The sequence below is a fragment of the Felis catus genome, chromosome E3 (assembly GCF_018350175.1).
Source record: "Felis catus isolate Fca126 chromosome E3, F.catus_Fca126_mat1.0, whole genome shotgun sequence".
NCBI classification, from domain to species: Eukaryota; Metazoa; Chordata; class Mammalia; order Carnivora; family Felidae; genus Felis; species Felis catus.
In genome coordinates, this window is record NC_058383.1 from 1,002,843 (window position 1) to 1,023,705 (window position 20,863).

The window sequence follows — 20,863 nt, forward strand, 5'->3', positions numbered from 1 at the left end:
GGCTTCCCCGGCGGGATCTCGGGCGCATCATCCAGTGCTCAGATTTCTCTAGAAACGGGCTCGGGGAGGCTCGCCGCGGCCGTTAGGGTCACGGCAGCATCGGGACCTTGCGGGCCCAGCTCAGGACCTAAGGCAGCCACGGACAGCGACCTGGCTCTCCCAGAACACGCACGCTCGGGACGGAGTTCTTCTGGAAGGGCCCGCGGTCTCTAGCCCTTGCCCTGCTAGGTTAAGGGGCGAGGCTCCCTTCGGGCACCACCTCTGCATCTCTGAGGGGCTGGCGGGGCCCGGGGCTCTGGCTAACCTTCCGCTGCTTTCTCCCGCAGCCCGCCGTCATGTGGAGCTGCGGCCCGCTCAACGGCACGGGCGGCGCGGAGGACCAGCCGCTGTGCCAGCACCTGCATCTGGTCCTGTCCGTCTTCTCCCTGCTCTACCTGGTGGCCGGCGTCCCCGTCGGCCTGGGCTACAACGCCCTGCTCGTCCTGGTCAACCTGCACGACCAGAGCAGCATGACCATGCCCGACGTCTACTTCGTCAACATGGCCGTGGCGGGCCTGGTGCTCAGCGCCCTGGCGCCCGTGCACCTGCTGGGCCCCACCGCCTCCGGGTGGGCCCTGTGGGGCTTCGGCAGCGAGGCCCACGTCACGCTGCTGGTGCTGTTCAACGTCTCCTCCCTGGTGACCATGTACTCCACGGCCCTGCTCAGCCTCGACTGCTACATCGAGCGGGCGCTGCCGCGCACCTACATGTCCAGCGTCTACAACACGCGACACGTGTGCGGCTTCGTCTGGGGCGGGGCCCTGCTCACCAGCTTCTCCTCCCTGCTCTTCTACGTCTGCAGCCACGTGGCCGCCAGGATCGTCGAGTGCTCCAAGATGCGGGACGCGCAGGCCGCGGACGCCATCATGGTGTTCATCGGCTACGTGGTCCCCGCCCTGGCCGTGTTCTACGCGCTGGCGCTCATCTCGAGGATCCGGAAGGCGGACACGCCGCTCGACCAGGACGCGGGGAGGCCGGACCCCTCGGTGCACAGGCTCCTGGTGGCCACCGTGTGCACGCAGTTCGGGCTCTGGACGCCTCACTACCTGACCCTCCTGGGGCACACGCTGCTGGCCTTGCGGGGGAAGCCCGTTGACAGGCACCACCTGGGGATCCTGCTCTTCGCCAAGGACGTGGCGAGATTCCTGGCCTTCTCCAGCAGCTCCGTGGTGCCGCTCCTTTACCGCTACATCAACAGAAACTTCCCCAGCAAACTCCGGCGGCTGATAAAGAAAATGCACTGCGGGCGCCAGAGCTGCTCCCCGGACCAAGCAGGGGTACAGCAGGTGATGGCGTAGAGCCGGCGGCTGGGGTCACGGCCGCTCGCTGAGCGCGGGTCCTGGGGCCGCCACCAGTGCCCCGGTGGGGTCATCGGACGGGCAGTCAACGGCGTACTTCCCGGAGGCACGGTCCGGGCCCCCTCCTGGGAGACAGGCGACCGACACTTGACCTGGATGCACAGCACTTTGTCACTGCCCGCTCTGTCACGCTCTTCCCCAGGACGTCACTGAGGCCGGGACCCAGAACAGCACGAGGCGTGTTCTCTCCAAGTTTTCTGCTTCCAGACAGGCCGCTCTTAGGCCAAGGCCACGCGGTCCAAGGCGGGAGGGGCCTGGCGTGAAAAACAGCTGCCTGCCCACCTGCTTCGGGCGGACGCACTGCTCGGTCGTGCGGGGCCACACCCGCAATAGCGTCCTCAGCCTGGCCGCCTCCACCCTGGGTTTCTGAACGAAGTCAGGAGAATCCAAATCCAGTGTTTATATTCTGCGCCGGCAAAATACCCGATTCCGTCTCTTGCGCTTATAAAAAGATTCGAGAGAAGTCACCAAAGCCTGAAAGCGAAGGAAGCAACACGAAGGGCACTCCCGTTGGACGGACGGGCGGGCTCCTGCTACCGCAGGGTCGTGCTGGGTGGGGTGAGGCGGGGAGAGGCGCGTGCCGTGCCACGCACACAGGCAGCGTGCAAATGCTTCAGAAGGACAGGGCCAGCAGTGTGGCTGGTCTTAGGCGGAGGGCCCTTAACTGGTACCCCTGCTGCCCTCCCCGGTGACCTCAGCTAACCGTCTTCAGTAGAAGCCAACTCCCCAAAGTGTGCACAAAACCCCACGCTAATAGTAAACCGAAGAGAGGAAAGCGCGGTGAGGATTTCCAACCTAACACAGAAGCTGGGAGGGACCGCCTGGGGAGTCACAGGCCTGCAAGGCGGAGCCCGGTCTGGCACGGGGGCAGAGCGTGGGGCCACCACTGCCACCTCACACCCGACAACAGCCTGCTTCGCCAGACGCGGCGCGTGCCTGGATCCTTCCACGCCGCGTCCCATAAACACCTGCTCTAAAACCGTGGCAGAAGCCCCCTGCTCTCCTCGACACCATCCGCTCACCTGCACCCCGACGTCACGACGCACCACAGGCCTGCAGCCCCCCAACTGCACCTCTGAAACCCACAAAGCTCTAAAAACAGGAAGATTTGTTTGTCAAGTTTGCGGCACATTCCCTTGGTAGCAAACCTTGAGCTGAAGTGGTAGGAGAGCGCTTTTCTGAGGAAAGAGGAGCGTGAATGTGATTACGGGGCACTGGCCCGGCCCCACAGGGCCCCGTAACACGCAGCACACACAGCATGTTAACTGCGTGCGCGCAAACGCAGAGAACAGGTGAACGTAGGTCGTTTGCCAAAAGCAGCCGGAAGCATGCACACGCCTTAAGATCTCATTCGCGTGTCACCCTACGCTTTCCTGCGGGGTTACGGTGACAGGGAGCGGCTGGGGCTGGCAGCTTGGGAACTCCAACCCGCGTTTAGGTTTGTGCCTCCAAAAATGTGTTGCTTTTTGTCGCTGCTCAGCAATACACTGTATTTATTTATTTATTTGTTTATTTTTACCTTCTGACTCCCTTCACCCGTTTCTCCTCCCTGCCCCGGCAACCACCAATCCGTGCTGCTTCCGTGGCCTTGGTTGTGTTTCTTAAAGATCCCCTGTACCACTGAGATCATGTTCTACTCCTCTTTGACTTATCTCACTTAGCACAGTGCTCTCCAGGTCCGTCCGTGTTGTCGCAAATGGCCAGATTTCATTTCTGTTTATGGCTAATATTCCGCGGTGCGTGTACCCGCCCCCCCTTCTTCTTCGTCCACTTGTCCGTCAAGGGACACTCAGCTGCTTCTGTGTCTGGTCTGTTGTGAATAACGCGGCAGTGAACGTGGGGGTGCAGACACCATTCTGACGGAGTGCTTTTGTTTCCTTTGGGTAGATACCCAGAAGTGCGATCACTGGATAAGTAGACCTGCTTTTGACTTTTGAGGCACGTCTGTACTGTTTTCACAGTGGCTGCGGCAGTGCGCATCCCCACCAGCGGTGCACGAGGACCCCTTTCCCGTACTCCCTCGCCAGCGCTCGGTGTCCTCTTGGTGGCGGCACCCTAGCGGGCGTGAGGAGCACCCGCTGGGGTTCTGACGCGCTCCTCTGACGAGTGCCGCTGAGCACCTTCTCACGTACACGTTGGCCGTCTGCGTTCTTTGCAGAAATGTCTGTTCTCATCCTTTGTAATCACATTTTATTTTGCTTCTGGGTTGTGGGAGTGCTTTATGTATTTTGGAGATGAGTCCCTTATCAGAGGTATTAACATACTAACTTTTGACAACCTGAAAACTTAATTCTGACACATCTGATCCGAGGATGGCAAAGTGTGGCTCTGTGTTTTGCCACATTCCATTCAGGGAAATCGCTCCATTTGGCCCTGGTCTCTCGGGAGATTTAGCCCATGACTTGGTTGCCATTGTGTTTCTGTCGGCAGAATATATCCCCTCCGGGGTGATGCGATGACTGAGTTCAGAGTCTGCCTGTGCAGAAGCATGAAAATACACTGGACACCAGGGTCCTGGTCTTACTTGCCCCTGCTAGCTGTGAAATTCTGGACAGGTGGGGCCTAATCTACTTCCTGGCCAGTAAATCAGGGGCAGAATTAGAGAAGGTTCTGGGTTGCCTCTGTCCGTGAACGTGCTATTTCTAGTGAAGGGCGCAGCGCCCCTCTGCTGCAGGGTTTCCCCCAGTCCTGAAAGTCTCAGACCCGACCCCCTCCACTCCTCAAGCTGTGGGCTGCACAGCGGGGGGTTCCGTGGCCCCGGCTCCACTGGGGAACTCTCGTGTTGGCCGAGCGAATGGCGGGTTGCAGGGTGCCCGGCATTGCAGCCGTGGGGCCTCTGACCTCACACACACCTGCTACCACGGAGTCTCAGTCCTCGTCCTCTCACGGCGGGTGGGCAGGGCTGGGGCCAGGGTCAGTCCCAGGTCCACCACACACGGCCAGGCTCTTGGGTCAGGAAGCCAGCACTGTTCTTAGGGGACACGGGACCCAGCGGTGGGCTGGTTTGGGGTGGCAGTGCTATTTCAAATAAAAAGACCCTTTTCCTCGCTCATCTGTTCTGCTCTTTGCTCTAGAAAGAGCTCCTAGGAGAAGAGGGAGATCCCAAGGGCACAGAGCCGAGAGCCACGTGGGTCTCCGCCCACAGCCCCGGAGTCCCTCACCCCAGCTGGGCTCCCCCAAACAGAAGAGAGGCCGAAAATCACGGTCTTGTTTTCACTTTCTCAGTGGCTTTGGTTGCAACCTGGCTTGTTTCTGGTGACCTCCGGGGGCCTGAGCGGGTCCCACCCGTGCCGGTGACAGAGGGCCCCCGGGGATGGGTGGCAGGCTGGGTGTCTCACGGAGACCCCTCCGCTGCTTTCGCGGCATCCCCGGGTCTCACGGCTCGACCGGCCTCTGTGCTCTTCTCCCCGCTGGGGACACCTCCGCCACCAGCCCCATGTGCTTCCCGCATGGCTTTTGTCCATCCACAGTCACCTGGGCTGGATCCGGGGCGACTGAACGCTGCCTCCAGCGCTCCTGCCACGTGGCCCAAGACATGGAAAGAATTCTGAGCTGAGAGAAGAATGAGGAGTGGGTCGGGAAAGGCTCCAGTAGACTGTGAACGTGATCCTACATATTACATGTGTATTTTTTTATCTCACCAATCTCCATGTCTCCCAGTGGAAGTCTATGTTCCAAGGCCATTAATTTTGTTATCAGTCCCTCGTATTATACTTTTTAAGTTAATTTTAATTTTGCTGATCACAACAACTCATCTACCGTGTCGTGCTTATTTAAGGTTCTAGAAGGTGAATTTAATTTTAGGTTGCTTCACGAAGGTTATAAAATTTATCACGGGAAACCAGATCTCCCGCTAATTGTGGCAGATGCATCGGTAAGGCAGACCCCCAGTCCTTCATAGAACGCACGTGATGAAGGATAAACCTGGAGAAAATGATTAAGAAGCTAAATTACAAGTGAAGTTCTTGGATTTAAAATCAGCTGGAAAACTGGGGGAATTTTTCATTTCTCGTCCGTTGCGTCTCTTCCAGAGGTTGTACCGTTTGCCTCGAGTTCTACGTAAATCACGAAGAAGATCCTGCTGAAGAAAAACCCACACGTTTGAAGACTTAAGTCACTTGACACAAATCACCCACCTTCGGAATTCTCAAAATGTGTATTTCCAGGGGTGTATGACGTGTGGCAGAAACCGGCACGGGACTTAGCCTGTTTCCCCTGGTGACACGGGGCCCGCCACTTTTCGTTACTCCTCTGCTGCAGTGGCACAGCAGCAGCGTGTACCTGCACGCAACCTCAGGCAGCGCGGGGCGCACCCCGAACCCCGTGAGGACAGCCCCCCAAGTCTGGCAAACGTTCTTTCCCGAGAACGGACGTTTGACAACTGCTGACGCGTCCCGAGGGCCGAGGACAGAACTGAGTGGCCCCAGCGGCTCCGTGTGGGAGGGCCTGTCCCCCCGGCGGGAGGGCCTCGTCCCCCCGGGCAAGAGGGGAGCGTGCCGTGCACACGGCGAGTAAATCTGAGTAACGAACAGGGAGTCTCTGGGAATGAAAGAATCCGAATTTACCCATCTTACGTTAATAAAGAACGCGAGGCGCAAAGAATTTTACCATTTGCCTCATTCCGTACGCGTGTAACACTGAAGTCCCGGGGACAAGCATTTGTTGAGTGGCTGTGACATTCTCGCCCCTCCTCCCGGTATTTGAAAACCGCTTCCCGGGAGGCTCTTGCGGGCCCGTGTGCCACTAACATCACGTGAACCGAGGAAACGATGCTACTGTCCGAAATGCTGTGAAGTCGGAGCGCGGTACGTTTCTACGTTCCGGCAGGGAACACGGGACTCCGACCCGCTCTGCAGCTGGGAGCGCAGGCGTGTGTGCGGGGCGCCACCTAGTGGCCGCCGGCAGAGCTTCGCCCTGCAGGGCAGCTGGGCGCCGGCCACAGAACCCTGACCGCGCCTGCACAGGGTGCTTCTCGCAGGGTTTACAGCCCATGTGGTCAGGGTCGGCGGGTCGTGCTCGGTGATTTATACCTTGGGGGCCTTCACCCCAAACCAGCCGCGGAGGAGCAGACACCCCGCCCCGCGCTCCCCAACAATCGGACGAGGGAAACTCCGCCCTGCGGATACCACGTGACTCAGGGAATTCAGGGCACATTGCGCTTTTCCAAAAACACGTGGTCAGCAGCAGTGGAGAGGAGCACTCGGACCACCCAGGCGCTGCTCCGCACACACACGCGTGTGCACACGCGTGTGCACACACACACTGGAGCCAGCAGAACCTGGCGCAGACAGGGACAGCAGCCAAGTCCGGCCTAGGACGCCGGACTTCTGCGCGGTTACGGCTGGGCGCACTATGTTTCCAGGGACGGCAGCCCCACACAGAGATTTCCGATCGCCAGCTGAAGCCGTGGCAGGGAGCATAGGTGAGAAAGAGACAGTTCAAAGATTATAAACGCTTTTAAAAGACGTTGCAGGGGCGCCTGGGTGGCTCTGTCGGTTAAGCATCCGACTCCGACTCCAGACTTCAGCTCAGATCACAATCTCATGGGTGGGATCAAGCCCCACCTCGGGCTCTGTGCGGCCCCCACGGAGCCTGCTTGGGACTGTCTCTCTCTCCCTCTCTCTGCCCCTCCCCAGCTCACGCGTGTGCACCAAGTAAATAAATAAACTTAAAAAGAAACGCTGAAAAGGCTCTCTCTCTAAAGAGGCGGTGGTGAGTGGCAGGGGGCTGGAGGGGAAAGTGCTCCCGCCCGCGGCCTCCGGGCCTGCCCGTGAACGGCCAGCTGGAAGGCCCCACAAGGCCGGCCTCTGCTCCGCGGGGCTGCCCCTCCCGTGCATAGTCTCAAAGCCTGCGGAGCGCCACTACAAAGGGACAGGGCTCCACGGAGCAGGGCCTGGGGCACCTTGACCTAGGAAGTGAGGACAAACGGAGATGACCACGGCCACGCCCCCAGTGCCGACAGGACCCAGGCCCCGGCTGGAAGTGGTTCCTCCTGGCCATGTTTGGGACAACTTGAGCAAACAAAAAGTGAAGAATTAAAAGGGAAAAAAAAGCCCACAGAGACACTCAAAAAGGCAGGAAGCAGAGGGGAAAAGGAAGCAAAGGAGAAAACCAGCGCGTCTCCGACGCAGGAATGGAAGGATGGGCACCGCACAGGGAGGCTGTGGGCAAAGACGGCCAGGAGCGTCCGTGTGGTCCAAGCAGCACCTGCGGCCAACTTCTCAGCGAGGGGGGCCTGTGAGCAGGGTGCCCAGGCCCGTCGCCCCGCCAGAAGCACATGCCCACCTGTACCCGGGGCAGGAGGGGCCTCAGTGCCCCTGAGAGGGGCCATGGGGTCAGGCTGTGCGGCCACGGCTAATGCCCGAAAGGCAAGGCCTGGCCTGCGGGCAGGCAAAGGACAGGCTGGCCAGCCCGCCGGGGGGGCCGGACGCCACACCGGGGAGCATCAGCCCCAAGACGGAGAAGTGAGTAGCAGAGGCAGAACCCAAAAGACGGGCGGGAGGCAGTGCGGGGTGGAGTGGTCCTGCGGGGAGTCAGGGATGAGGGGTGGACGGCTGGGCGGAGGCGTGGAGAGACGGGCCGGGTCCCCACAAAGGAAGGAGACCACGAATTCCTGGTGGGTCCAGACGTCCTGAGCTTGGATCCCAGTGGCCTTCCAATCCCCGAACTGTCTCCCAGACTCCATCACTGTTCCTTGGGCCACTGTCCCTGGACTCTAGGCTAGGGACTCCCAAATTCCTGGCCTCCTTATTTCCACAGGCAGCCCTGTAGGCGGTCCCCAGACTGAGGACGGAAGCCCTCAGGGGCACTGCCAGCCTCTCCGTGGCCCCCCCACTGCTCCCTGTGCAGAGCCCGGGCCACCTGGGAGTTCCCGTGACCCTCCTGCCGGGTCACACGTGGCTCAATATCCCTCTGACTTCCCAGGTCGTGCGGTCATACGACTAGCGGCACCGGACAGGGGCCGGGCCTCGCGGGAGCTGAGACACGGGTGACATACAGCGGCCTCTCCTAGAAGCCAGCAGCTGCCGCAGCGTGGCCCACGCTCCACGGCGACTTTCGGGCAGCGGGACCTGCGGGCCAGGAAGGAAAGGCCGTCGCGGTGAATCCCTGCCCGGGTGCGCTGTCAGGACGGTGGACGGACACCTGCCCGAACAGCAGCGCAGACAGACAGGGCCTGCCCCTCGAGTCCCTCCACTCGCTGAGGGGGTCAAGGAGATGCTTCTGTGACGACCCACGGTTCCACAGGGTGTGAACAACGCTCTTGCAAAGCGCCTGCTCCGGCAGGCCCCCTGCACGTCGCGCCCCGCCTGCCCCCCCCAGGAGCACGGAGCCCGCGCCCTCCCGGCCTCGGCCGACGCCCTTCACCTCCCCACCCGCAGCGCCCCATCCGCAAGGGGAGAGCCGGGCAAACACGGCCGGCGGGCCGTGCACTGCGACGGGAAGGCAGGTCGGAGCCACAATAACCCAGATACGGTTTTCCTCTGAGAGATGTGTCCACAAAGCCCAGGTCCCCCAGTGTCTGAAAAAGCCCCGTTACTTAGTGCTATGGGTCTGCTGTGAGATTCCGCGGGTGACGGAGGCCACATGAGCCGGGAGACAAATCAGGAAGCAGCCGGCAGGCCAGCCGCCTTGGCGACAGGCCAGCCCGAGACGCCAGCCCACACGTCTGCAGGGCTCGCTCCCAGGCCGCGGCCTGGGCTGGAATGGAGGCGTCAGTCCGTAGTCGGCCCACCCTCTCCTCCGCTTGCTGACTGGACAGCGGCAGGACGACGACAGAGCAAAGGGGGACAGAGCCCGGGGAACGGGGATCGGCTGCCGTCAGGCAGGAGGAAGCCGTCTGAGGGGGCGGCTGCAAGGTCCGCGCACCTAAGAATAGCGGAGGCCAGCGGCGTTTGCCTCAAGTAATCCATTCCCAAACACGGAAAGGTGTCTTAGTGACAAGAGTCAAGACAAAGGGGTCGTTAGTGCTGGTATTACGGGAAGCGGGAAGCGACAGAAGAGGTGACTTCCCCGGGCAGCCACTCATCTTCGTCTCTAGGGACCTGCTTCCCTCCCCCGACACCCACGGCGGTGGACTCACGCGGCACGTGGCTCCTCCCACCGAGCGCCGCGTCTGTACAGCACCCCCCCCCCCCCCCCCCCCCGCCTCGGGCCAGTATCCGAATGCCACTCCTCACGGCCGAGAAACCACATCCCCTCGTGCCACACACATCGACACGCACGGGGCTGCCTCCGCCTGTGGCCACTGTCGGGGGGGGGGCTGCCGTGAACACGGGTGTGCCCGTTCTGCACGGGGGAAGGCCACCTGTGGAGGCCGCGCGGGACGGCGTGGTGACGTCCGCAACCTCCGCCGTGAGCAAAGCCGAGGGCAGACGTCCCTCCCGCAGGTGTCCTCATCTGCAAGGACAACACCCAACCGTGCGCCCTGAGAGACGGGGGTGGGTAACAGTCGCCGGTCCCGGAACGAGTTGCCGCCTTCCCAACACGGGGCCAGCGATGCGCACCGCGAATCGGGGACGGGGACGCTGGGCCGCAGCCTGCACTGTGAGTTCCCGCTCCAGGGGGACAACCCACCCACTGGCCGGCCCCGTGGGCAGGGGAGGGTGTAGGGCCAAGGGCATCCCCTCCACGCTCTCGCCCATCTCCAGGGCCCGTGTGCGCTTCGTGTATGCAGAGCTCGGACACACTTTTACCTCCTCGCCAGCGCCTGCCAGGAAACCGCCTTCGCCTGGCCCGCACGTGGCACCGAGGGCACGTGGCCGCACGAGGCGGCGGCAGGCCCGGGGGTGAGGCGGCCCAGCGCCCCGTCCCGGGAGCCGTGTCTTCCTGCACCTCAACCCTGATTCAGGGCCCGGGGGCTCGGGGCGCAGACGATCCCAAGCGGGGATCCCAAGCGGGCCCACAGACACACAGAGCCAGGATGTGACAAGAAGGCAGGCCGAGTCCTCAAGACCCCTCAGGAGGAGGGTGCTGGGGCGCCCGAGCGGTAGACGGACAGCGGGCTGGACAGGGGGTCAGGCCAGGCTGGGCCGCAGAGGCCGGCCCACCTCAGACACACGCGGGGCCTCGTCTCTGTGAGGGTCCCGGCTCGTGGCAGAAACCTGGCTTTGCCGACTGTCCTGGGCCCCCCACGTCCCGGTGTGCTAACTCATTTAGCCCTCCAAGACCCCGAGGGGCAATGCTGTAATTACTGCCAATTTACAGGAGGAGACGGAGTCCTGGGGGCTAAGCAGCCGGCCTGACACCCCCAATGTCAAGGCTTCAGGCTCTCCCCTCCACTCGGGACCAGGGACTCAGGATGTAAGTCTCCGTGGTTCTTTTAGCAGCCACGCTTGTCCTGTGTTTTGTCCACCGGCCCACGGCCGGCTCGGCTGAAGCCTGGGCAGGTAGGGGGCCAGGGTGAGTGGGGAAGGCACCGCAGAGAGCGGAGGCAGCAGCCCATGCAGGCCGGAGGAGGACGCTGCCTGTCTGCCAGCGGGGGCCACGGCACAGAGCGAGTGCACCGAGGGCACCGCAGGCAGGAGCCAAACCACACACCGGCCCTCCCAGTGGCAGCAGCTGGGGAGGACCGTGGTTTTGTCAGCTTAAGGAAGACAGGAGGTCGGGGCGGGGAGGGGGCGGGTGGCCAGCCAGGCCTGTCGCTCGTCCGGTAGCTCAGAAATTCCCCCTCGAGGCTGGGGGAGTTCACAGGGAAGGCTATCTTGCTAACTTAGGGCTCTCGGAGGAAGAGACCGCCAAGGCCCAAGCTCACGGACGCGGGAGGCAGGATGCCCCCAAAGCGTATGACAGAAACGGGTACTGCTCCCCGGGAGCTCACTCTCGCCTAAGGAGGGGGGGCCCAGATTCCACTGACGAGAACGTCGCCCCACGACACCGTCCACAGGAGGGGCCCTTTCTGGGGGCAGTGCCCACCCACCGGTCACGTCATCCCCAGACATCCTTCCAATAGCTGTGGGAAGCTCTGTAAACCTACTCACGACAGGAAGCCGGGGGGCGGGGGAGGCCTGGGGCTGCACACGGGGACTCGGAACCTGGAGACCCTGCTGGGGTCGCACACAGGGGCGCTCGGGGCCGAGGGAGGCACGCCCGGCCCTGCCGTAGCCCAGGGCTCCTCTGCTCGCCTGTGCACCGGGGGCTGGAGGCCTTTCTTCCCTACCGGCCACGCACGCTCGTCAGGGACAGGGGGCTGGTGGCCACGGGGATCTAATGACAAGGCACCTCGTCACCCTGGGAGCCCAGAGGAGAACGCAGGCCTGAGACTGGCAGTGGCCCAGCCCCCTCTTCCGGGCCCCAGGTCTCCCATCTCTAGGGGAGGTCAGCCCCTTTCAGTGGTCCTCAAACCTCTGGGAGACTCCCCCACTCCAAAGCAGCTCCTCAGACCCCAGGCTCTGGGAACAGAGGCCCCAGGCCGGTTCCTTGTCAGCTGCTCGCCAGCAACAACACTGCCGTGGGGGCCACACGTTGTGAGAGACCTTCAAACAAAACACTCTCCAGCCCCAGCCTTGCTGGCGCGGGGCTCCTGGAGGTGTCCTTCGCCTCTGTGGAGCCTCTGTGGGTTTCGCACGGAGCTCACGTGGCCCTTGGATGCCATCAGTGACCCCAGCGGGCAGGGCGCTGCAGAGAAAGTCCCCCAGCTGCATAAGGGACGCAGACACCTGGCAGAGGGCTCCGCATGTCACGTCTCCCGCCGGTGCTGGCTCAGGGAAGCCACGCGTCCAAACTCGTGTCTCAGCTCTTACTTCCTTGAGGCAGGCCCCCTCCTTCAGGAGTTTGGGGACCCCCAGGCCACTTCCTGACTCTCCGTGCTGACCCCATCCTCCCTCCAAAACTCGCACCTGCCTCGTGCCCAGCCTTGCCAGGCCACGGGTGACCAGCGCCCTTCAGGCGACAGCGCCCTGACTCTGCCTAACCCCGAGGGAGGCTCTAGGCACAGGCCCGCAGGGCAATAAGGGATCAGTCTGCCTCTGTGTTCAGGACTCCGGCTGCCTGATGCCCACACCCCGTTGTCGGGGGGCAGAGGGCAGAGGGCAGAGCCCCAAGCCCCGGCCTGGGTGGTGCCAACGCGGGCCCTGGGGCCGAGCGCTCTCAAGGGAAGGTTTCGGGGACTTTCCCTTGGCTAGACAGGTTGTGAGCGCTTCTTCTGTATTACGGGTGGGGTTTTAGGTCCTATTTCAAGCTGCAGACGCTGCCCGCTTTCTGGGAGGGACTGTTTAGCGTGTGGAATCCGCTGGGTGCCCACAGTCGCTGGGAGGCACACGCGTTACTTGTTCCGGCCGCCACACCGGTGACTCTGTACGTAGGCCGACTTGAACCTGTCTGGGTCACGCGGCCAAAGCATATGCTGTTCCCAGTGCAGCCTGTGTGGCTGGAACGACCTAAGACTGAATTCCTGTCCTCCTTACAGAACTGGAGGTCTCTGCCCGGCCGCTGCCAGCAAGGGAGCTCGTGGGGAGGGGAGGACCGGAGACGGACAGGAGCCGCCTGCACAGCTCACAGGCCCTGGCACAGTCAGCCGCCAACCCTCTGGGCTTCCTTTTCTTTCCCCGCCTCCGTCTGCTTCCCCACCACCCGCTCAGCCGCCGGCCGGGGGACGGGCGATTTCACGGTTGAGCGACGTTTCACTCTGAAAACTCAGGTTTCTTTATACTGTAGATTGGCTCCAGTAAAAAGTAAAACAGAGTTCATTTTCCTAGACTTTCAGCCTGGAAGTGACTGAACAGACCGCTCAGGGCTTCCTCGTTCAAAAAAAGATGATCACTGGCTCCAGCGCTGTGTCCTGAAGACAGAACCGGAAAGGCTTGTCCATGGGCAGCACACACATCTGGATGCAGACTGAAGCCGCCAGAGGCGTGGCTAGCGCGGGGGCACGAACACGGAGAAGGTTCGGTCTGGCAGAGCACAGTGTATGCACCTTCCAGCAGCCACATCTGGCACGTGTATGTTTCATAGGGCACGAATCGGGGGCGGGGGGGGGCGGGGGCTCTTTCCGCAACTGTGGTCGGGAGGAGCTGGGAGCCCAGACCTGGCAGCGTTTCTACCCAGAGGCCTGGGAAGGAAGGTTCAAGTTTTCAACACGAGCAGGGGCGGCCAGGCTTCCGCACAAGGCGGGCTTTGTGTTCAGGTGACGCTCAGTGTGGTGTGGAAAGAAAGGGTCCCCCCACCAGCTGAATCCTCTCCGTAAGCGGGAGGGAACCGGGCGCCCCCACACACCACCCCGTCTGACAAAATCCTCATAAAGATGGTGGGTGGTGATGTACACGCACGGGCTGATCACTTTGTCCAAGATCACAGAGCCACGGTGCGAAAAGCTGGGCCTCCCAGCCCACAGAGCGCCAGCGTTCCCCTGCTGCTGGGACAGGGCGATGACGGAAGCCCAGGGGCCGAGCCTCCGACCTCTGGGGACAGGGCTGGGTCCCGCGCGGGACCCTGAGGGGGCAGGCGGCTCCCAGTCAGGCTCGGCCGGGAGCCCGAGGAGGGTCAGGGCAGCAGAGGGCCGGGCCAGACGTGAAAGGTAGTGACGGCAGAGCAGAGACTGCAGGGGAGAGGTGTGCAGGGCCGCACAGTGGCCCCAGCACCCCGTCACCAGGCGGCTGGCTGGCTATGAGGTGCCGAGGGTCCCCCACCGCAGTCCAGGACACAGGACACTGCAGTGGCCACGTGGGGGAGGACAGAAATAAGAGTCTGATGGCCAGTCTGGCCCTAAGAGGGCGACACGCACCCTGAGAGCCAGCATCGGACGTGGTCCTGGGACCGGCAGGAAGCAGACAACGTAAGGTCGCGGAACACCAACACCCTCCCATCTGGTCAAAACGGGTGCCTCCTCCCTCGCCCACCCTCCTCCAGATCACCCAGCCAGCCCCAGACCCCACAGCAGGCCGCACAGTGCCCTCTGCCGCGAAGCTCTGTGGGGCTCACGGTCTCACTCACGGGGCCACCAGCCCTGTCCAACCGGGCTCCAGCTACAGGTTCTCTCGAGCTACGGCCCTGATGGCCCACGAGGGCAGGGCCACGGCGCCCAGCCGCCAGGGCCACGTGGATGGAGGGTGCATCTCCAAACCACGGGTGGGTTTGCAAAACCAGCTCTCCCAGGCTCAGCTTTGGGGAGGAGAGGCTGTCCTGGGCACGCTAGATGGAAAGTGCCGGCAAACGCAAGGCCCCCGGGGCTTCCGGTGGACACAAACGAGTGCCCCTAAGCTGGGAGATCCCCGTCGTCTCTGCCCTGAGAACCATTCAGACCGGGGGTGGGGGTGGGGAAGCTTCTCACAGGGGACTGAAAGGATGGGCCTTTCCAGGATGGGGCCCTCCACTCACTGTGTCTCTGCCAGCCCGCTGCTGCAGAGCCAAGGGGACCCAGGGGAAGCGTGCCCAGGGTCAGAGAGAGATCACAGGAGCGCCCAGAGCCAGGCCTGCCCTCACAGGAGGGGCAAGCCCTTCCACAGGTGTGGTCTGGCCTCCCAGCTACGCAGAGACACAGAGGTGCCCACGAAGGCTGCAGGGACAGAGGCGAGACGGGGCGTCCGCCCACTGTGTTAGAACGGGTGCTCCCTCCAGGTCAGAGGGGCCTGAGCTGCGTGCCCTGGGGGGGGGGGGGGGGGTGCGCCCGCGTGTGTCTCCCGGAGGCAGGTATCTGCACATCAAGTGTGTCCGGGAGAGACGAAGAAGGTCTCAGGAGACTCAAATGGAGGAAAATGGAAAGAAACCTTCACTCTTCACCCTTTTAAGGAGGTTATTTTCCCCACAGGCCACAGGCGACACTCCGGACAGTTCAGGAATTTGCGTCTTCAGGCGACCAGGATGGGGACGAGGGGGCTGCCCGGCAGCAGGTCCCCACAGAAGGATGTGGGCCAGCAGCCACACTGCCCCTCATGTTCCCGTCCCAGCCCACGGGTCCACGAAAGCTCACGCCCTCCACGCCACGCCTCCGTCAAGCGGGCCGGGCTGGACGGCGGCGCAGGGCCTGGCCACGGATGGGCTGCACGGTGACTCATCGGGCCCCAGGGCTCCCAGTCTGCAGGGAGCACAGGAGACTGGGATGGAAACATTTATGCAGCCAAGACCAGAAGGCGCTAAAGAAGCCAAGTCCTGCCAGAGGGAGCGCGGGAGCCAGGGAGGGAGGAGCTGGCCAAGAGGGAGAAGGGCTTGGCGCCTCGGGACACCGCGGGAAGGAATCCTCCCGAGGGCCCGGGCGGGGCAAGAGGCCGTCGACGTGCTCCATCCTGTAACTCAACGTCTGCCCACCTTCCTGCCATCAGATCGACACAGAGCGTGTAACGCGGCCACCACACGCTCACACACCTGCCAAGCCACGAGCTGGTGGAGACGCCACGGCGCCCGGAGACGGTGGCGCCCCGAGTGACAAGTGTCCGAAGGTTCACCTGTGGGACCCACGGGGCTGCAGGCACGGCGACACGGGGCATCGAGGGGGTGGTGTATGCCCGCTGGCCAGCCGGGCTGAGAGCACAGAGGAATCACCCGGGACGCTGCCTCCAGGGGACACGCTTACGCGCACACGTGCACACACCTCCCCCCAGGAGACGCAGCGCACCCCCATCTGACCTCAAAGGCTCGTGCTCTTTCCACACAGAGAAGCAGCTTATGACCTTCCCAGATCACCTGTGAGACGGGCACAGGACTGGAAAGGACCCAGCAAAACACAAACACGAGAGCGAAAACCCAGAGACCAGGCAGAGGTCCGCAGCGGGCTCACAGCCCTGGAGCCACTGCTCATCCGGGGGGATGACGAGGACCACGCAGAAGCGGGGACCCGAGTGCGCCCAGCGCAGCCCCCAGGGATGGGAGGGAGACTCAACCACGGCACGCGGGTCCCTAACGATGCAGCCAGGGGGGCGGAGGCGGCCGCAGGGGGACGGCCCGGGGAAGCACAGGCTGCACCACCGGCCAGAGCCCCGCTCCGGGAGGACGAGGGAGCCCCGCGCACCAACCCTCCTCCCATCCTGGAAGACTTTCCGAGGAGCTACAGCCACGAGCTTCTGTAAAGGACACAAAATTCTCAAGGCTCTGGCCTTGGCCAGCTCCCCGGGGACCCTGGAGCTGGACCTTGGCAGCCCTTCCTCGTGGCTCAGAAAAGGGCCCCAGAAGCTCTGGTTCTCAGCCCAAAACTGGCACTGGAACAAAGCACGGGCGGTCCTGGAGGGTCGGCTCGTCCCCAGGGAATTCGGTCTCAGGTGAGATCTGGGCTTTAGCACAGGGGTGGGAAGTGCAGGTTCTGGCAGGGAAGCCAAACAGCACGGCCTCGCGGACCGACGCGGGCGGCCTCACGGCAGGTTAGAAACAGTCCGAGCTCATCGACAGGTGCGCGGCGCAGGAAGACACGGCGCACGCGCACAGCGGGACGGCATCCACCCGTGACGTGGATCGGCACACGGACCGGCCACGCGCCACGCTCAGCGAGGCAAATCAGAGGACAAGCCCTGCGTGACTCACACACACGTGGAAGCTAGGGAGGTTAAACCTACTGTAAAAAAATGGCAGGGACCTGGGTGGCTCAGAGTGCTGGTGTGGGCTCAGGTCACGGTCTCAGGGCTTGTGGTGGAGCCCAGGGTTGGGCGGAGCCTGCGTGGGATTCTCTCTCCCTCTTCCTGCCCCTCCCCTGCTCACACGCTTCTCCGTCTTTTGAAATAAACTTTTTGAAAGAAAAAGACCAGGGAGACGGTGGTTATGGAGGGAGGGGGGTGGGAGTAAAACGAACGACGTGTAAGGACACACACGTGAACGGGAGGCGACAAAGGCGACAGAGACCCAGCGTACAGCTGACGACCGCAGACAGGATGACGGGAGGCCTCGCCAACACCACCACGGCGGGACTCTCCTCACAGGAACACACCATACGCCTCGTCTTTGCAACGCGTAACGTCACATTTATCAGACGGAAAATTTAACAACAAACAAGAAAACCTCGCGTTCCCGCTTATAAGTATCCACCCAAGGGGAAAAACTACTACGCTTGCCTGTAAAAATGTACGTTCGTGTATAAAAACCGTAAAGCAGCTGTGACAGCCAAATCCTGGAATTAACCCTGCTTTGTGTGCTGCTGGGACACACTGGGGCCTTCCTTTCCTTGAATGTCCCCCTGCCTGGGAAGGGGCTGTCCTGGAGCCTGGCGAGCAGGCGGGTGGTCTACGGACACGAGCAAGCATGGAGGCCGGCACACGGCCCCGCCCCGCGGACGACACGGTGAGGCTGGAGCCCCCTCGGCCCCAAGGAAGGCCCCCTGCTTCTGGAGAAAAGCGCAGGGCGAGGCGAGAAGCAGTCGACAGGCTGACGAGCCTGGGACGAGCTCTCAAGGCCTCCGTCCTCCTGGCTGGGTGACCCAGAGCCCGGCCACCAAATCAGATGACCGAGTGCACTGGCACAAGCCAGGGGGCCTCTGACAACGAATGCCCCCGAAACCACCGGCAAAGACGATACGCTTCGCCCCAGGAAGTGCCCGGAACACTGGTCAGCTGTAGGGATCGGACACGGGGACAGCCTAATGCGTTTCCTGACCTGTGGTCAATGTTCACAGGATCTGCTTTCCAATTTGCCTTAATTAAAGATTAACATGCCGAATCACTTCCTCTCAGTCCGGCCACTATTCTTAATTGTGAGGCCCCTCAGCGGCCCGGGAATCACTCATCACCATAAGCAGCAGCAATGGACAACATCATGATTTACCGTATCTCTCGGACAAAGCCGGCCAGATGGGCGCCTGGGGAACATGTGCGCTCACGTCGCGTCGGGGTGGGGTGCGGAGCAGGGGTGTGGAGCAGGGATGCGGAGGTGGGGTGCGGAGATGGGGTGTGGAGGTGGGGTGCAGGGGAGGGGTGCAGAGCAGGGACACGGAGCAGGGGTGCGGAGGTGGGGCGCAGAGCAGGGGTGTGGAGGTGGGGTGCGGAGCAGGGGTGCAGGGGAGGGGTGCGGAGCAGGGACACGGAGCAGTGGTGCACAGGTGGGGCGAGGAGCAGGGGTGCAGAGGAGGGGCGCCGAGGTGGGGTGCGGAGCAGCGGTCAGAGCAGGGTCGGTCCGCAGGCAGAGCTGTCCGTGCGCCACATCAAGCGAGCACACGAGGCGTCCCCCCCAGCCCCCGGACGGTGCACCCCACAGCTGTCACCCAGGTGAGGCGCCGGGGGGCGTCAGGGGGCAAGGAGGAGAGCCCCGAGGAGTCTGCGTGTGCGAAGACGCCGCGCGAGACAACCTGCGAGTCTAGTAAACGGGGTGTTATTCAGACCGCCCTCGTGTGGCGGGAGGAAAGGCCGTTCACCTGCGCGCTCTACTTCTGAATCACGTGCTGGCCGAGGGTGGCCACACCGCGTGGCTCTGCCAGCCGGGCCCTCGGGGCGCCGCGCAGAGAAAATGACAGCTGGCGGTGGGGCCAGGCCCACCCGGGAGCCTTCCATTAACATCAACTTCCCGGTTTTATTCCTTCGCCTTCCTTCGAAGAATGAGCAGCCTCACCTGCTATTTAGCTAAAGTTTAACGGGGAGGACACACGTCCATGGAAACGGAATTATTTCTGTGACAAAGGACCGGCTGGGAAGGCTGCGAGCCTGACGGCACTGTCACTTAAAGCCCCGACTCAGGACTTCACAGCCCGGAGGCAGTAAGACAGCTCCCGGCCTTGAGCGCAAGGGCCCCCCCTCCCCCGGAGGCCCTGGGGGCAGCGGCCAGGGCGCACCACGTTTCAGTCTTTACGGGGGGGGGGGGGGGGGGGGGCGCTACGAGCACGGTCCCCTCAGGCCAGAGTCCATCAGAATTTTTCTGGGTCCAGAAGCTGGACGACGTGGTTCACGACCGTGCGGACTGCGGCCGTTCTGCCACGAGGCAGAGCCCCGGCCGAAGTGAGCGCGATTTGCTGGCGGGGCTCCGGACCGGGTCCTCCAGCTGCTTGGGGGATCAAGGTTCCTGGTGCACACGCTTCGGGACGGGGCTTGGACGTAACCTCATTCGGAGAAGGCGTTTCTCTCATGCCGAGAACGGTCCTGCTGACGTTGGAGATGAGGGGCCGAGGGGCCGTCTGGAAAGCGGGGTGGGCACGTCCTTGCACCCCTGCCCAGTGTCACAGGCACCCAGGCCCCTGCTCCAGGGCGCCCCGCGTAGGGAAGGGGGCTGCCACACCAATCCCCGTGCCCACTCATCTTGGTGGGGGCCCCTCCTACAGACACAGCCCCTGACCCCTTGGCGGGACCCCACGGTGACCCCACGGGAACCACCCGGCACCCGAGCCGCGTCCCCACGGCGGTGGAAGACGTCTTCGCCGCACAGAACGTCTCTCCAGGCGCCTGCGCGTCTACGTGGCCCCGTGCGTCCGGGCTCTTCGGCCTGACCACAAAGGGCCGAGGCTGGCGGGGCGGCCTGTGTGCGTTCCGGCCACACCCCGCTGTCACCAAGGTGCTGGTGACGCTGCTCTCGCTCAGTGCCGCCAGCAACCCGGGCTGTGCCGTCCTCTCCTTCGCGGCCCGCATCCGCTACTTCGACGCGCGGTACTTGCGGCTGGTGATGCCCTTCAAGTTCTTGCCGCGGGGTTCTCCGCCCCGCCTGCGCCCGGCTGCCAAGGGTGCCCACGGGCCTGCGGCGAGCCCGGCTGCCGCGGTGGGCTGCGCCCCCTGCAGCTCCCCGGGGCCGGTGGCCCCGCTGGGCACGTCCGGGGTGCCGTACGAAGCCACTCTGTGCCAGGGAGACCCGCCGACCGCCCGGCCCGAGTATGAAGTCGTGAAGGTCAGCCTGGGCTTCGGGCCGGCCAGTGGGCAGCCCCTCCCCGGAGGGACGCGGCCCCTGCTCCCCCCGTGGTCCCGGCCACCGCCCCGAGCGCGTCTGTCCGCCGGCCGGCGTACGACCCGCACTCCTGTGGCAGGCCCGGCTAACGCTGCAGAGGGACGGGGGCTCGCCCGGGGACGAGCTCCTCACGAGCCCTGCGGAGCGGGTCCTGTTTGGGGAGAGCCGTGTGACTTCCCTGGCTGGCCTCCTCCTCCAGGGGCCCCGCAGGCCGGCCCTGCTCAGCATCCCGGAGCACCTCACCCAGGCCTCGCCCGGTGGTGACGGAAGGGAGAGGCCCGGGACGGCTTGTCCCTGAAGAGAATTGGGGGGGGGGGGTGGGGAGGCGATGCAGCAGACAAGCAAGACGGGCGATGAGGGGGTGTGCCTGGCGGGTAGGGAACAGGATCATCTGAAGGCGCGGAGAACGAGCTTCCTGGCATTCGGCTCCACTTACGCACACGCTCCAGAGCTTGGCTCAAACCAAGGCTTTGCAGTGACAGGAAACCCTGCGAATCCAGGGTGCAGTGAGTGTCGGGGCAGGAGCCGGCTGGACACATCTGACTGGGCTGACAGGTCCTCAATTCTAATGGGTGATTCCATGGTTAGCGTGTCCGCTGGCCGGCACCGGTCTCTAGCCCTACCCCGGTCAGACGACGACAACGGCAGAATTTATGGCCGTGTTATAATCTGGCCCTGAAGGGCTCTTACCTGGT

At 63.2% G+C, this 20,863-nt stretch overlaps 2 protein-coding genes across 17 annotated transcripts in view; one reads left to right on the forward strand and one right to left on the reverse strand.

Moving 5' to 3' along the window:
• The window catches only part of GPR146 (G protein-coupled receptor 146), a 31,135-nt gene extending 13,165 nt beyond the window's left edge, over positions 1-17,970 (forward strand). For 14 of the 15 annotated variants that reach the window (XM_045047596.1, XM_045047600.1, XM_045047602.1 and 11 more), the window contains one exon: positions 327-5,147. In XM_045047596.1, the coding sequence (XP_044903531.1) occupies positions 327-1,337 (1,011 nt within the window). In that variant the 3' untranslated portion in view covers positions 1,338-5,147. Of the gene's footprint in view, positions 1-326; positions 5,148-5,428; positions 13,334-15,138 lie in introns of those variants that run through there. The other variant, XR_006590991.1, reaches the window with a different exon arrangement.
• The window catches only part of CE3H7orf50 (chromosome E3 C7orf50 homolog), a 120,196-nt gene that overhangs the window by 39,194 nt on the left and 60,139 nt on the right, over positions 1-20,863 (reverse strand). The gene's annotated exons all lie outside the window — the stretch shown is intronic.